Source organism: Zalophus californianus, chromosome 4 (genome assembly GCF_009762305.2).
Source record: "Zalophus californianus isolate mZalCal1 chromosome 4, mZalCal1.pri.v2, whole genome shotgun sequence".
NCBI lineage: Eukaryota > Metazoa > Chordata > Mammalia > Carnivora > Otariidae > Zalophus > Zalophus californianus.
This window is the reverse complement of record NC_045598.1, coordinates 113,120,789-113,136,100: the sequence shown is the minus strand read 5'-3', so window position 1 is coordinate 113,136,100 and position 15,312 is coordinate 113,120,789. Positions and strand designations below refer to the sequence as shown.

General features: G+C 36.5%; 1 protein-coding gene across 2 annotated transcripts in view; it reads left to right on the top strand.

The window, feature by feature from the left end:
* Positions 1-15,312, top strand: part of PXDNL (peroxidasin like) — a 481,521-nt gene that overhangs the window by 342,477 nt on the left and 123,732 nt on the right. For both annotated transcript variants that reach the window (XR_003517612.2, XM_027581093.2), the window contains exons 9-10: positions 10,780-10,949; positions 14,831-15,097. Coding sequence is in view for 1 of the 2 variants with exons in the window: in XM_027581093.2 (XP_027436894.1) it covers positions 10,780-10,949; positions 14,831-15,097 (437 nt within the window). In the remaining variant the exon portion in view is untranslated. The remainder of the gene's footprint in view (positions 1-10,779; positions 10,950-14,830; positions 15,098-15,312) is intronic.

Genomic DNA, 15,312 nt, shown 5'->3' with positions numbered 1-15,312 from the left:
AATTTAGCTAGATGGTTATCAAACCATTATGAATACCTACAAACTCAACAGGAAATCAAAGAATAGCAGCAACTCTCTGAACAGAAAAGTGACCACTTTTTGGAAGGTAGGACATGCGGAGAAGTGAATCCGAGGTGATATTCAGAAAGATAGACTGCGGGGGGAGGGAGCCTCTGTCAGCTGGCTACCGGCAAGTGATAGAGAACGGAGCACAAAATTGGAACATTTAGAAGTCTGCTCTGCTGAGGGACGTCACTCCAGTGGCTAAGTGGGGGGTGGAACCCTCGCTGGGACAGTATGGTCTCAGGACCATCAGGGTCACAGAAAGACCGGGGGTGACTGAGTGCAACACAGCTTCCAGGTATAGGAGCAGGGAAGCCAGCTCCAGAGACAAGGAGTGGGCTCTCAGATCTGGGTTGCCATAAACCGTGATCTGTGGCACAGTCAGGCCACTGCTCTCTCTGAGCAGGGACTCAACAAGCGGCAGATCTGGTGAGACTCCCCTTCCTCCCCTAGGAGGAGCAGCACAGGAGTGCACTGCAGGGATCTGCAGGATTTGGAGACTCCAAACGGGGTCAAGTGCCAGAGATAGAAATGCTCAGTCACAGGCCAGGTGAACATGGAGTGCGGCCAGAAACCGGGGAGACAGGAGTGATTGACTGCTTTTCTCTGGGGGCTCACTGAGAAGTAGGGTCCCAAGTTCTTGGCCCTCTGGGGTGGAGATTGGGAGGCCACCATTTTCACTCTCATCCTCCAAAGCTGCACGGAAAGTTTGCAGGAAACAAAAACTACCCAGAGCAAACACGAGCAGATTACTTAACCTGGCCCCCCGCAAGGGCAGGGCAATTCTGCCTCAGGCAAAGACATTTGAGAACCACTGCAACAGGCCCCTCCCCTAGAAGATCAGCAAGAACAGCCAATCAAGACCAAGTTTACCAATCAATGAGAATGGCAGAACTCCATCACTAGGGGAATACAGCACATAGAGTTCATGGATTTTTCTGCCTGATTTTTTAGTTTTTCAAAGTTAAATTTTTTAATTTTCTTTTTTCTTTTTCTATTTTTTTATTTTTTTCTCTTCTCCACCAACATCTTATCAATCCGTTTTTTAAAAATATTTTTTATTTTTCAATTTTAGAGTCATATTCTATCCCTTCATAGTAGTTAACCTTATTTTTGGTATATATATCTATATATATACATATAAGTTCTCTCTTTAACATTTTGGGATACAGTTTCTTATAGCAGATCAAAATATACCCTAAATCTCTAGTATATGGCTTTGTTCAGTCTCCTGCCTGATCATATTCACCCGCCCCCCCTTTCTTTTAAATTTCTCTTCTTTTTTCAACCAACTTCTTATCTTATCAATTCCTTTTATAAAATCTTTTGTAATTTTCATCCTTATGGTCATATTCCGTCCCTTCATCATATTTATCCTTATTTTTGTACATATACAAGTTTTTCTTTCTTTAAAATTTTGGGAGGCACTTCCTTCTAAAAGAACAAAATACACCCAAAATCTAGTGTGTGGCATTGGATCTATGCAGCAGCCTGATCATATTTGATCATATTCTTTTTATTTTTATCTTTTTCTTTTTTTCGCTTTCTTTCCCTCTCTTTTCCCCAGGTTTCAGATCTCTTCTGCTTTGTTTAGTTTCTGGGGTCATTGTTATCCTGTTAGTATTTTGTTCTCTCATTCATCTATTCTCCTCTGGACAAAAAGACAAGATGGAAAAGTCACTTCAAAAAGAAGAACAAGAGGCAGTATCGATTGCCAGGGACCTAAACAATATGGATATTAGTAAGATGTTGAACTAGAGTTCAGAATGACGATTATAAAGATACTAACTGGGCTTGGAAAAAGCATGGAAGATACTAGAGAAACTCTTTCTGGAGAAATAAAATAACTAAAATCTAACCGAGTCAAAATCAAAAAGGCTATTAATGAGGTGCAATAAAAAATGGAGGCTATACTGCAAGGATAAATGAGGCAAAAGAGAGAATTAGTGATATAGAAGACCAAATGGTGGAGAAAAAAGAAGCTGAGAAAAAGACCAAATGGTGGAGAAAAAAGAAGCTGAGAAAAAGATAAACAACTACTGGCTCATGAGGGCAGAATTCAAGAGATAAGTGATACCATAAGATGAAATGATATTAGAACAATTGGGATCCCAAAAGAAGAAGAAAGAGAGAGATGGGCAGAAGGTATATTGGAGAAAATTATAGAGGAGAACTTCTCTAATTTGGGGAAAGAAACAGGCATCAAAATCCAGAAGGCACAGAGAACCCCTCTCAAAATCAATAAAAATAGGTCAACAGCCCGACATCTAATAGTAAAACTTATGAGTCTCAGAGACAAAGAGAAAATCCTGAAAGCAGCTCAGGACAAGAGGTCTGTAACCTACAATGGTAGAAACATTAGATTGGCAACAGACCTGGCAGGCCAGAAAGGACTGGCATGATATATTCAGAACACTAAATGAGAAAAATATGCAGCCAAGAATACTATATCTAGCTAGGCTGTCATTGAAAATAAAAGGAGAGATAAAAAGCTTCCAGGACAAACAAAAACTAAAGGAATATGCAAACAGGAAACAAGCCCTACAAGAAATACTGAAAGAGGTCTTCTAAGCAAAGAGAGAGCCTAAAAGTAACATAGACCAGAAAGGAACACAGACAATATACAGTAACAGTTACCTTACAGGCAATACAATGGCACTAAATTAATAACTTTCAGTAGTTACCCTGAATGTAAATGGGCTAAATGCCCCAATCAAAAGACACAGGGTAGCAGATTGGATAAAAGAAAACCAAAAAAAACCAAACAAACAAAAAACACATTGATATGCTGTCAGCAAGAGATTCATTTTAGACCCAATGACACCCCCAGATTGAAAGTGAGGGGGTGGAAAACGATTTACCATGCTAATGGACTCCAAAAGAAAGTTGGGGCAGCAATCCTTATAGCAGGCAAATTAGATTTTAAACCAAAGACTGTAATAAGAGGTGAGGAAGGACACTATACCATACCTAATAGGTCTATCCAACAAGATCTAACAATTGTAAATATCTATGCCCCTAAGATGGGAGCAGCAAATTATATAAGCCAATTAATAACAAAATCAAGAAACATATTGACAACAATACAATAATAATAGCGGATTTTAACAAACCCCTCACTGAGATGGACAGATCATTTAAGCAAAAGATCAACAAGGAAATAAAGACGTTAAATGACACACTGGACCAAATGGACTTCACAGATATATTCAGAACATTCCATCCCAAAGCAATGGAATACACATTCTTGTCTAGTGTCCATGGAACATTCTCCAGAATAGATCACATCCTAGGTCACAAATCAGGTCTCAACCGGTGCCAAAAGATTGGAATCATTCCCTGCATATTTTTGGACCACAATGCTTTGAAACTAGAACTCAATCACAAGAGAAAAGTCGGAAAGAACTCATATACATGGAGGCCAAAGAGCATCCTACTAAAGAATGATGGGTCAACCAGGAAATTAAAGAAGAATTAAAAAAATTCATGGAAACAATTGACAGTGAAAACATAACTGTTCAAAATCTTTGGGATGCAGCAAAGGCAGACCTAAGAGGAAAGTATATAGCAATACAAGCCTTTCCCAAGAAACAAGAAACATCTCAAATACACAACTTAACCCACAAAATAACCTAAAGGAGCTAGAGAAGGCACAGCAAATAAAGCCTAAACCCAGCAGGAGAAGAGAAATAATAAAGATCAGAGCAGAAATCAATGAAATAGAAACCAAAAGAACAGTAGAACAGATCAACGAGACTAGGAGCTGGTTCTTTGAAAGAATTAACAAGATTGATAAACCCCTGGCTAGACTTACCAAAAAGAAAAGAGAAACGACCCAAAAAAATAAAATCATTAACGAAAGAGGAGAGATCACAACCAACACCAAATAAATATGAACAGTTATAAGAACATATGAGCAACTATATGCTAGCAAATTAGATAATCTGGAAGAAATAGATGCATTCCCAGAAATGTATCAACTACCAAAACTGAACCAGGAAGAAATAGAAAACCTGAACAGACCTATAACCACTAAGGACATTGAAGCAGTCATCAAAAGTCTCCTAACAAACAAAAGCCCAGGGCAAAGTGGCTTCCCAGGGGAATTCTACCAAACTTTTAAAGAAGAATTAATACTTATTCTTCTGAAATTGTTCCAAAAAATAGATATGGAAGGAGAACTTCCAAACTCCTGTTATGAGGCCACCAGTACCTTGATCCCATAACCAGACAAAGACCCCATCAAAAAGGAGAATTACAGACTAATATCCCTAATGAACATGGATGCAAAAAAATCTCACCAAAATACTAGCCAATAGGATCCAACAGTACATTAAAAGGATTATTCACCAGGACCAAGTGTGGTTTATTCCTGGGCTGCAAGGTTAGTTCAACATCTGCAAATCAATCAATGTGATACAATTCATTAATAAAAGAAAGAACAAGAACCATATGATCTTCTCAATTGATGCAGAAAAGGCATTTGATAAAGTACAGCATCCTTTCTGGATCAAAACTCTTCAGAGTATAGGGATAGAGGGAACATACCTCAATATCAAAAAGCCATCTAGGATAAATCTACAGCGAATACCATTCTCAATGGGGAAAAACTGAGAGCTTTTCCCCTAAGGTCAGGAACACGGCAGGGATGTCCACTATCACCATTGCTATTCAACATAGTATTAGAAGTCCTAGCCATAGCAATCAGACAACAAAAAGAAATAGAAGGCATCCAAATCGGCAGAGAAGTCAAACTCTCACTCTTTGCCAATGATATGATACTTTATGTGGAAAACCCACAAGACTCCCCCCCAAAACTGCTAGAACTCATATAGGAATATAGTAAACTGGCAGAATATAAAGTCAATGCACAGAAATCAGTGGCATTTCTATACACCAACAACAAGAAAAAAGAAAGAGAAATTAAGGAGTCAATCTCATTTACAATTGCACCCAACACCATATGATACCTAGGAATAAATCTAACCAAAGAGGAAAAGAATCTGTACTCAGAAAACTATAAAATACTCATGAAAGAAATTGAGGAAGACACAAAGAAATGCAAAAATTTTCTATGCTCATGGATTGGAAGAACAAATATTGTGAAGATGTCAATGCTACCTAGAGCAATCTACACATTTAATGCAATCCTTATAGAAATAACACGAACTTTTTTCAAAGAAATGGAACAAATAATCCTAAAATTTGTATGGGACCAGAAAAGACCCCGAATAGCCAGAGGAATGTTGAAAAAGAAAAGCAAAGCTGACGGCATCACAATTCCATTTTAAGCTCCATTACAAAGCTGTCATCATCAAGACAGTATGGTACTGGCACAAAAGCAGACACATAGATCAATGTAACAGAATAGAGAGCCCAGAAATGGTCAACTAATCTTCGACAAAGCAGGAAAGAATGTTCAATGGAAAAAAGATGGTCTCTTCAACAAATGGTGTTGGGAAAATTGGCTAAATTTAACAAGTCAGGAAACAACAGATATAGGCAGGGATGCGGAGAAAGGGGAACCCTCCTACACTGTTGGTAAGAATGCAAGCTACTCTGGAAAACAGTATGGAGGTTCCTCAAAAAGTTGAAAATAGAGCTATCATATGACCCAGCAATTGCACTACTGGGTATTTACCCCAAAGATACAAATGTAGTGATCTGAAGGGGCACATGCATCCCAATGTTTGTAGCAGCAATGTCCACAATAGGCAAACTATGGAAAGAGCCAAGATGTCCATCGACAGATGAATGGTTAAAGAAGAGGTGGTATATGTATACAATGGAATATTATGCAGCGATCAAAAGGAATGAAATCTTGCCATTTGCAACAACGTGGTTGGAACTGGAGGGTATTATGCTGAGCAAAATAAGTCAATCAGAGAAAGACATGCATCTAAGCTCACTGATATGAGGAACTCTTAATCTCAGGAAACAAACTGAGGGTTGCTGTAGTGGTGGTGGGTGGGAGGGATGGGGTGGCTGGGTGATAGACATTGAGGAGGGTATGTGCTTTGGTGAGCGCTGTGAATTGGGTAAGACTGATGAATCACAGACGTGTACCTCTGAAACATATAATACATTATATGTTAAAAAAAAAAAGAAGCTAGTAGGAAGGGAAAAATGAAGAGGGGGAATCAGAGCGGGAGCTGAACCATGAGAGACTATGGACTATGTGCAACAAACTGAGGGTTCTAGAGGGGAGGGGGTGGGGGGATGTGTTAGCCTGGTGATGGGTATTCAAGAGGGCAGGTATTGAATGGAGCACTGGGTGTTATACTCAAAGAATGAATCATGGAACACTACATCAAATACTAATGATGTAATGTATGGTGATTAACATAACATAATAAAATTAAAAAAAAGAAAATTGAAAGAGATAAAATCTTTCAATCCAAGATAATTTGCAGATTACCCACAAATGCATAACAATTACACTGACAGTTAACTTTATATACCAGAAGGTAATTGCATATATTTAGTTTGTTAAAGGGAAAAAAATCTAGTTTCCTTCAGTTTTATATTCAGCTAAATTAACTGACAAGTAAAATAAAGACATTTTCAAGTAGTTGAGGTTTACTTGGGGATATTTGCTAAAAGTATTATAAATAAGGAAGATATGATATGCAAGAAGCAAAGATCAAAACAAAGTATTTTTAAACATGTTGATAAATACAAGTTAACTGAGATTGTTAAAGTATTGACCAAGTCTAAAGTAAGAGAGAAGTAAAATATTAGATGATAACTAACAAAAACATTGTAAGGAGAGAGGACATAAATAGTTTTTCATGCCCCATTTTTGAATTGTACAATGATATTGACTGGATTTTGTGAAGTTAAGAAAGCCTGTTAAAAATTATGGTGAAATACTAAGATAAGGAAAAGAATACAACTTTCATACTAGGAGAAGGGAAAGAGTGATTAAAGAAAAAGGGACCAATCAACAAAAGGAAAGGAGAGATAGAATTAAGGTATAGGAATGGCAAAGGACAGAGAAAATGAACAGAATATCTCATCAGAAATAAGCTTAAATATATTAATAAAAACAATGAATGCACAGAATTAAGTAGTCTTTTGAAAGACATAAGATTGAATTAAAAAATTCAGCTATGTGCTTTTTATGTTTATTTAAAACATTATGATATGGGGAGGTGGAAGCTAGATGGGTAAACACATAACAACAAAGTTCTCTAAACAAAATAAAGGTGCTATATATATCCAGATTAATATCAATCAAAATAAATTTGAAAAAGGTATAATTGCATATCATTAGATCATAAGTGATAAAAGCAACAATTCATCGGGAGATAAGATTCACAAAACTTTGTATACCTAACAAAGTAGCTGTCTGAAAATAAAACAAAATTAAGAAGATTACCAGGATTAATTGACAGAAAGTCAATTATAGGGAGAAATTACAGTAGTCTTCTCTTAGAAAGAATAAGAACAAAAATTAATAGGAACAACATAGGAAGGCTGGTTTTATATGTAACACATATATCTACTACATAAAAAGCTACACTATGCTATGTTTTCAAGTAACTATGGAATTTTTATCAGTTGATCACATATAAAAAAACAAAAATCTCAACTCATAGTAAAGAACCAACTTCATAAAGATCCCTTTTCTTTGAACAAAATTTAATAAAATAAAAATCAACCACTTATTGATGTTTGGAGATTCTTTAGGTTTCTCAGGAGGAGAGTAAAGTGATTACAGTACCTAGAAATAATAATCAAAATAATTTTTAAATAAATTATTGAATTCAAAGAGGAGGGAAAGCATTCTAATTGGAGAATGAATGAGTAAAGGCACAGGATGGAAATCAATTATGATTGGATTTGGGAAAGAGGGTAGATCATATTTGTTGGAATAGAGGTTTTACCTATGAGTATAAGAGGAAAAGATTGCAAACAACTGGAAGACTATGACTTTGGCTTTTAATCTATAATCTTCGAGTGCCATTAGATGTTGAGCAAGATAGTCACAATACTAAAGAGTTTTCTAAACCAACCATGTTTTTCTTAATGTTGAGGTTCTAGATTGTGGGAATTTTGGCCATTTAAAAAAAATGAAGCTGTGGCAAATATTAGTACAATAGTTACAGTAGATTACAAACAAGCCTTATAATTACATTCTGCTTATAGTTTTTCACTATATGCCTTCTTATGTGGAAGATATTTTAAATTTATGGGCACAGATGATAACTTATTCATCTTTATATTTCTGGTACCTAGCCACAGGGCCTAATTCTTAGAAAGCACTTGATAAATGCTTGCCACAATGAATTGCCTTTAATAAATCAAATGTGTTTATTGACACATTTTCAAGAGAAAAAGTCTGGGTAAATTTTACTTAAGCAAACCTTTGTGTTTTTACATATGATTGCTACTTGGTTTGCATCAAATTAACAATGTGGTATGTATATTGAATCATGAAGACTTGCTTTGAATTTTTGAAGGAACATCATGATTCATGAGCAAACAACTTTTATCAGTGTAGTGAAGAAGATAGGAACAAAGGGGGAAATAACCAGGAAAAGGAATGGTGCATTTTAAATTTATGGGTGTGATGTGCTGCTGTTGGTTTTAAATCATTCTAAAGAGTGAAAATTGGTGAATTCTCTTGCATTGTCTAGTCAGAAGATAGATATCATGTACACATTTGGTAACTTTTGATATTTTAGGAGTCAATTTTAGAACAAAATTTTTTTGCCACATTTGCTTTATTTCTCTGTGTGTAATGTGTGTATGCAACTATTTTTCTCCTCCTCCTCCTCTTCTTCTCCCTCCTTTTTCTTTTGTCTGAATTCTCCATCACATGGAGGCTGAGACAAATGTCATGTTGTACTAGTCTGTCCTTTTACAAGACTGCCTCCATGAAGGAAGGGACTGTGTCTGTCATATCATTCCAAGGAGTTGGGAAGAGTTAAATTATAGTTTATTATAAAAAGGATATAACTCAGGAACAGCCAGATGGAAAAGATGCATAGGGCAAGCTATGTGGTGAGCTTCTATGCTTTCTGAGTGTGACACTACCGAAATCTCTATGTGTTTACCAGCTCAGAAGCTCCTAGAACAAATTTTAAGGAAACTAATTCATCTTTGGAAAAGGTGAAATTCCATTATTGCTGGCATGTTCCTTTGCAAGTAGGCTTATTTGGATTCTAGGTTAGATGATTTTAGAATTGTGTTTAAAGTAATTCATTTAATACTAAATAATACTTTTGAATTTGTGCACTTAAAAAAAAAAAACACGTTTTCTGATGTTCATTGCATGTTTCTGTCACTGAGTAGTTGTGGCAGTCTATACTTACAGGAATATCCAGGATCTAGTTTCTTATGCTTTGCATTGCTGGCCTTTCAAAAGCAATATAGTTTTTCCTAAAGCTAATCTCTTCAAAAATAGCAACTTGAAGTTCTCATTGACTAACTGGTAGTTCTTAAAATTAGGCTTTTCAGTGGGCGAAGAACAGATGGCATCTATCTGTCCTGTTTTGTCTTCTGCTCTACTCTAAAAGAATGGATGTAAAATTTGGCCATTATGTGCTTCTTTATCCCTTGTGATGAAAACTGCTGAATGAGGATGGTTTCTCCATCTCTTTAATTTAACATGCTTTAGTTTTTACATATATGAAAAGATGAGTTATTACTCTTCAGTGTTGGCACATTTTTAAATTAGTAAGACAAATGTTTATTTGGAAGCCATTGGCTTTGTAAAACAAACAAATTATAAAAGAAAGAAATGAAATCCTCTCAATGGACTTTGTCCTCTATTAAGGGTGTTATTGATGGGTGACATATAGTAAGTGTTTAATAAATACCTATTGAGTGATGAATGTATGTTGGGGGGAAATTTTTTATGTTTAATATTTTTATAGTACTAAGCATACTCATGTGAACATCTATATTCCTCCTCACAAATGATTATTCAGTATTTTTAAAGGGGAAAAAGTACTCTGGTAAGACAAAAAAATTCTGTTGAAACTTCTGACATATATTTATGTGTCAGTAGCTTTGCATTTATTGCTAAAGATAACCCCCAAAAAGCACAATACTGATGTCTGAACTTTCTGGATGATAGTCTTCACTACTGTGCTTAATGGATATTCCATTTCAACTGATAAACAGCATTTTTCTAGTATCTCCAAAATGGTCCAGTTCAGTTAAGAGGGCCTAACCTCCAACAACTGGGTAAATGGGTGTGCTTATTTAATGTCAGTAGTCATATAATTGTCCTTGGCTTTGAGCTATGTTGCCTTGAATATGAATATTTCCCTACTCTTCAACAAAATATAAGTGCATACTGAATGACTCACAGAAAAGAGGTGCAAAGCTTACATATCACCACTTGGTGATTCCACTTTTTTTAAAAAAATAGGAATTCAGAGGTATAACAATGTGCTGAAGTATCTTTCATATTGGAGAGATGGCTTCAGTGTTCAAATTCATGCTGCCTTGGGAAACCGGACATTTATACCTCCTTCCTTTCTATCATGTCTTGACTTGAAACCTGTGTTTAGGATACAATCTCAGAAATAGGAAGGGACAACTAGGATTTAAAATAAGATGATCTGAATTATTAAGACAATTTAAAAATCAATAAGTTGATGTAAATAAAGCATATTTATAAGGTCTTATATTTTCAGTCTTGGTAAGTGTTTTCAATATGATTGGGATTAAATAATATGTATGTAAAATGTGTATTTACAGCCACTCATTGGATTTGGAAGATGATACTCGACTTAACTTGTTTGATGATGGGACACTCATGATACGAAACACTCGTGAGTCAGACCAAGGTGAATATCAGTGTATGGCCAGAAACTCAGCTGGGGAGGTCAAGACACAGAATGCCATGCTCAGATATTCCAGTCCTCCAGGTACAACTTTTTTTTTTTCCCTGATTGAACTTAATGTAAATGCATCAGTTCTCCATAGTTATTTGCACTAGAAAATGATTTCATATTGCTTCTTTAAGGTATGGAATGCTTAAAAGTGAAACAGTTGCCATTGTCTATCACTTCCTAATTTTTTACAGAAACTTGAGGTTTTTTTTCTCCTGAAGTTTATTTTAATTTCTTGCCTTAGTTCTATTCTTTTCTAGTCACAATAGGTGCTGTCCCAAGGCTGTCGTTACCTTTTTGATTACCCATCCATCTTCCTCAGAAGATGACCCAGCATCCTCAGAGGGAATCAGTGGTACCTAGGCAGGACTATCAACCTTTCTAACAAATAATTTAATTATTCATTCATAATTAATTCACTCAACACATATTTATTGAATGCTCACTGAGCTAGCCATTGAAGATTGTATAGTTAACAACCTATGCTCCTTTAACTTTACAGGAGTTTGCTTTGCTATAATTTCAGTGGCTTAACAGACACATAGCTATGACAAATTTTTTAGTAATATCATTATCAGTAAGGTGATGGAAATAGTGAGACACTATGTCTTACTTTACCGAGTCTATAGTCTATTAGGTGATAGCCATAATTCAACAAAATGGTAAGTTTTATGATGGATAAGGAAAAAGGATAGAAGCAGAAAGGATAGTTGTGTGCTGGTAAATGTTTGTTTAGTTATTTATTTATTTTTAAAAGATTTATTTATTTATTTTAGAGAGAGAGAGCACACCTATGCACAGGGGTGGAAGGGGCAGAGGAAGAGGAAGTGAGAGGGTCTCACGTAGACTTCCTGCTGAGCACATAATCCAATGTGTGAGGACTTGATCTCATGACCCTGAGATCATGACCTGAGCTGAAATCAAGAGTTTGGACACTTAACTGTGAGTTAATCCAGATGCCCCACTGGTAAATGTTTAAAATTTTAAAATGTTTAAAAACTGGCTCTGGGGGTGAGGGCAAAGCCCCAGTTTGCAGTATTTGCCAATGATTGACATGACATCACTGAATTTGGAGTTAGGAAGAGATGTGTAGTAGTACACCATTGCATAGTATTTCCACCATGCAGACACAATAGATGTAAATAATCTCAAGACCTTAGATCATAGTAAAATGCAAAATAATTAGAAGTGGTAAATGTCAGAATTTATCTTTGATATTAATGAGATTTATTTAGTTGTAAGTTTATGTAATTTAATTTTTAATAATGGCTATGCTTAACAGTCAGTTTGAAAAATTCCAAAAATTTCATACTGGCTTTCCAGAGCCAGCTCCAGCAGACCCCTGACAGAGGAGGAGCTCTTAGATCAGACTTGGAAATCTGTGTTCATTCATGGAAGGATTTTCCAGGACCAGTGACATCTAAGCTGAAAGCAAGAAGTAGAAAACAGCCAGATAAATAAGATTGAAAACTTATTTTAGTAGAAAGGGCAGTAAAGGTAGAGAGAGCAGTGGATATTCAAGACATGGAGTTCTGGATGTCTGGAGGATACAAATGAAGGGTTGGGAATTACATGAGATTTGATGAATTGTAAGTCAGAGTTTGAACATTCATGACTGTACTCTAAGTGTTTCAAAATCAGATTTATCTGTTACAAAGATCTCCCAAGCAGCAGTTTGGAGGACAAGCAGGAAGACAGAGTAAGGTGAGGAGGTCAGCAGATGTAGTGATGATGCAGAGGAGAGTAGTGACATTGGCAGTGACAGAGGGAGTGGAGGAAACAGCCCTGAACGAAGCATTATTCCAGCAGAAATAATGCATTTGAGTCAGAGATTGACTGAATATGGGAATTCCTTACAGAGTTTGTCAGTAATTTCTGATTGGCAAACCCACTAGCTCCTTCCAAAGTGTCATTCATTTGCCCTCCAGATCAAGCCTGACACTGCACACTGGAGTATTCCTACTTTGACTTCTGGGCACCACTTCTTCCTGATACTTTCTGAAGGTCCTCTCCTTTCCCAAGGCCTTCAGCCTGCATCAACTGCGCCATTCCTCACACCCTCCCCACCTGCTCTTTGTCCATTCTGCCTGCCCTAACCACATTTCTTCTTCCTCCATTGAGCTCTTCTTGAGTTTTAAAGCAATTCCCATACATCCAACTTGCATAATTAACGTACACTTCAAAGATTTTATTGCTGGTATCTTTCCTGAGATTTGGATTGATGTCACTATTGTCTTATTGTTCATTTTCAGTATATGTGCTGCCAAAGCGAGCACTATTGTTCATTTTCAAATGTAAATTTTTTATGTTCTTCAAGCACATTCACCTGCACTACATCTTATGTTTTCCATCACTGTTGATATTGTTATCTTCCCAAAACTTCAGATTCAACCTCCATTGCTATCTTGTCTTCATCAAGTCTCTAGAAATTTGGCTCCAAGATGTATCAGATTGTCTTCCTTTTCATTTCTACTGCCATTGATTCACTTCAAAAACCTTTCATACTTCAATTATTATAATAGTTCTTTCCATTTCTCTATAGCACTTTACAACTTACTGTAATATAATGATTTCCAAGGTATGTTGTAGTTCTTCAGATTATATGGTTTGTCTTCTGTCCTTGTAGCTAAAGCATAAGCTTATGAGGAAAGGAGTGTCCTGTGCATCTTTGTATCTTTCCAACATCTAGCATTTTATCTAACTTAAGGCATTCAATATTGTTAAAATTAAATTAAATCTTGCTTGTTGAATTAGATTAAATAAATTTATCTCTACTCTTAATGGTATATTCATCTCAGAAATTAAGGAGCCCCCCCAAAATTAGACCCAATAACTAAGCATGTTTAACACCCTCATAAGTATTTAATTTCTGCTTGAGATTTCCAGAAAAGATGAAACTCTTATGAATCGGTGAGTGGAACACTCCATATGGAAGTCTAAATTTTGTATTTACAAGGATACTTAGCAAGTCAATGTGTATTATATTTAGCTGAAAGTGACAGAAAATTTGATGAGAAATGGTTTAAACACGGTGTGTGTGTGTGTGTGTGTGTGTGTGTGTGTGTGTGTGAACGTGTGCACGTGCACGCATGGGAATGTGGTTTGTTTGTATGCCACAAGGAATGCAGGAGTCTGGACAGACTGCCACATTAGCCCAATGCTCCAATGATATCTTTCTATTCTTCAGTCCTTTGCATTGAGACCTTTTTCTCCATTTCATAATTGTCACTTCGTGGCCCAAGTTGGCTCTTGTAACCCAAACTCATGCCTGAGTGCCAGGTAGCAAACAGGAGTAAAAGCAGTGACTAGTTAGACTGTTCTTTTATCTGGGAAGGAAACTCTTCTAGGGATGTGTGCCTACATCTCACTGGTAGAACTGTGTCACATGGATACCCTTAACTGCAAGAGAGTCTGAGAAGTCTAATTTGAACAGTTAGCCCCTAAAATAAAAAATAGGTGGGCACTAGCAGTGTCTGTGATCCATGATGGTATCAAGGGAAGCAATCTATTAAAAAAATTGCATGTTTATATCAATCTAGATTTAAGACCCAGATGTTTTAGATTTAACTATTTGAGTATTTAATGTATGTATATAATATTTTAGTTTAAAGTCATTTTGAAATTGACAAAAGTTTTAAGAACCACAATGTAGAGGGGTGCCTGGGTGGCTCAAACAGTTAAGTGTCTGCCTTCGGCTCAGATCATGATCCCTGGGTCCTGGGATCAAGCCCCAAGTCCAGCCCTCTGCTTGGTGGGGAGCTTGCTTCTCCCTCTCCTTCTTTCTGCTGCTCCCCCTGCTTGTACTCTCTCTCTCTAATAAAAAATTAAAAAAATCTTAAAAAAAACACAATGTAGAATAAATAAGGCTTCTTAACTGCTACTGGTTGTATTTTGTTTTGTTTTTCTCTTTCCTTTAGCCAAGCCTAGTTTTATAATCCAGCCCCAGGACACAGAGGTTTTAATTGGTACCAGCACAACTTTGGAATGTATGGCCACAGGCCACCCACACCCCCAGGTTACTTGGACTAGGGGCAGCGGAGAGGCTCTGGATGGATCCAGGCATCTGGCTACTTCTGGAGGACTATACTTGGAGAATGTCACCCTGCAGGATCATGGTCAATTTACCTGTCATGCTGACAATAATCAAGGCTCTGTTCAAGCTACAGCAAACATAATTGTACAAGGTATGGGAGCAGGGGGTCATGATTGAAATGTTCATGCTGCCACATTCAGAAAATTATTTTTCAACTTAAAAAAATAATGTTATGTAAATCAGTGAAGAAATTTTTTTATTTGCCATTTATTGTTGACATAATAGAATTTTCAAAACTAATCTGCTTCATATTAAAACTTGGATTTTTTTCACTTCAGTCTTTATCCAAATGTTATAATCAACCAT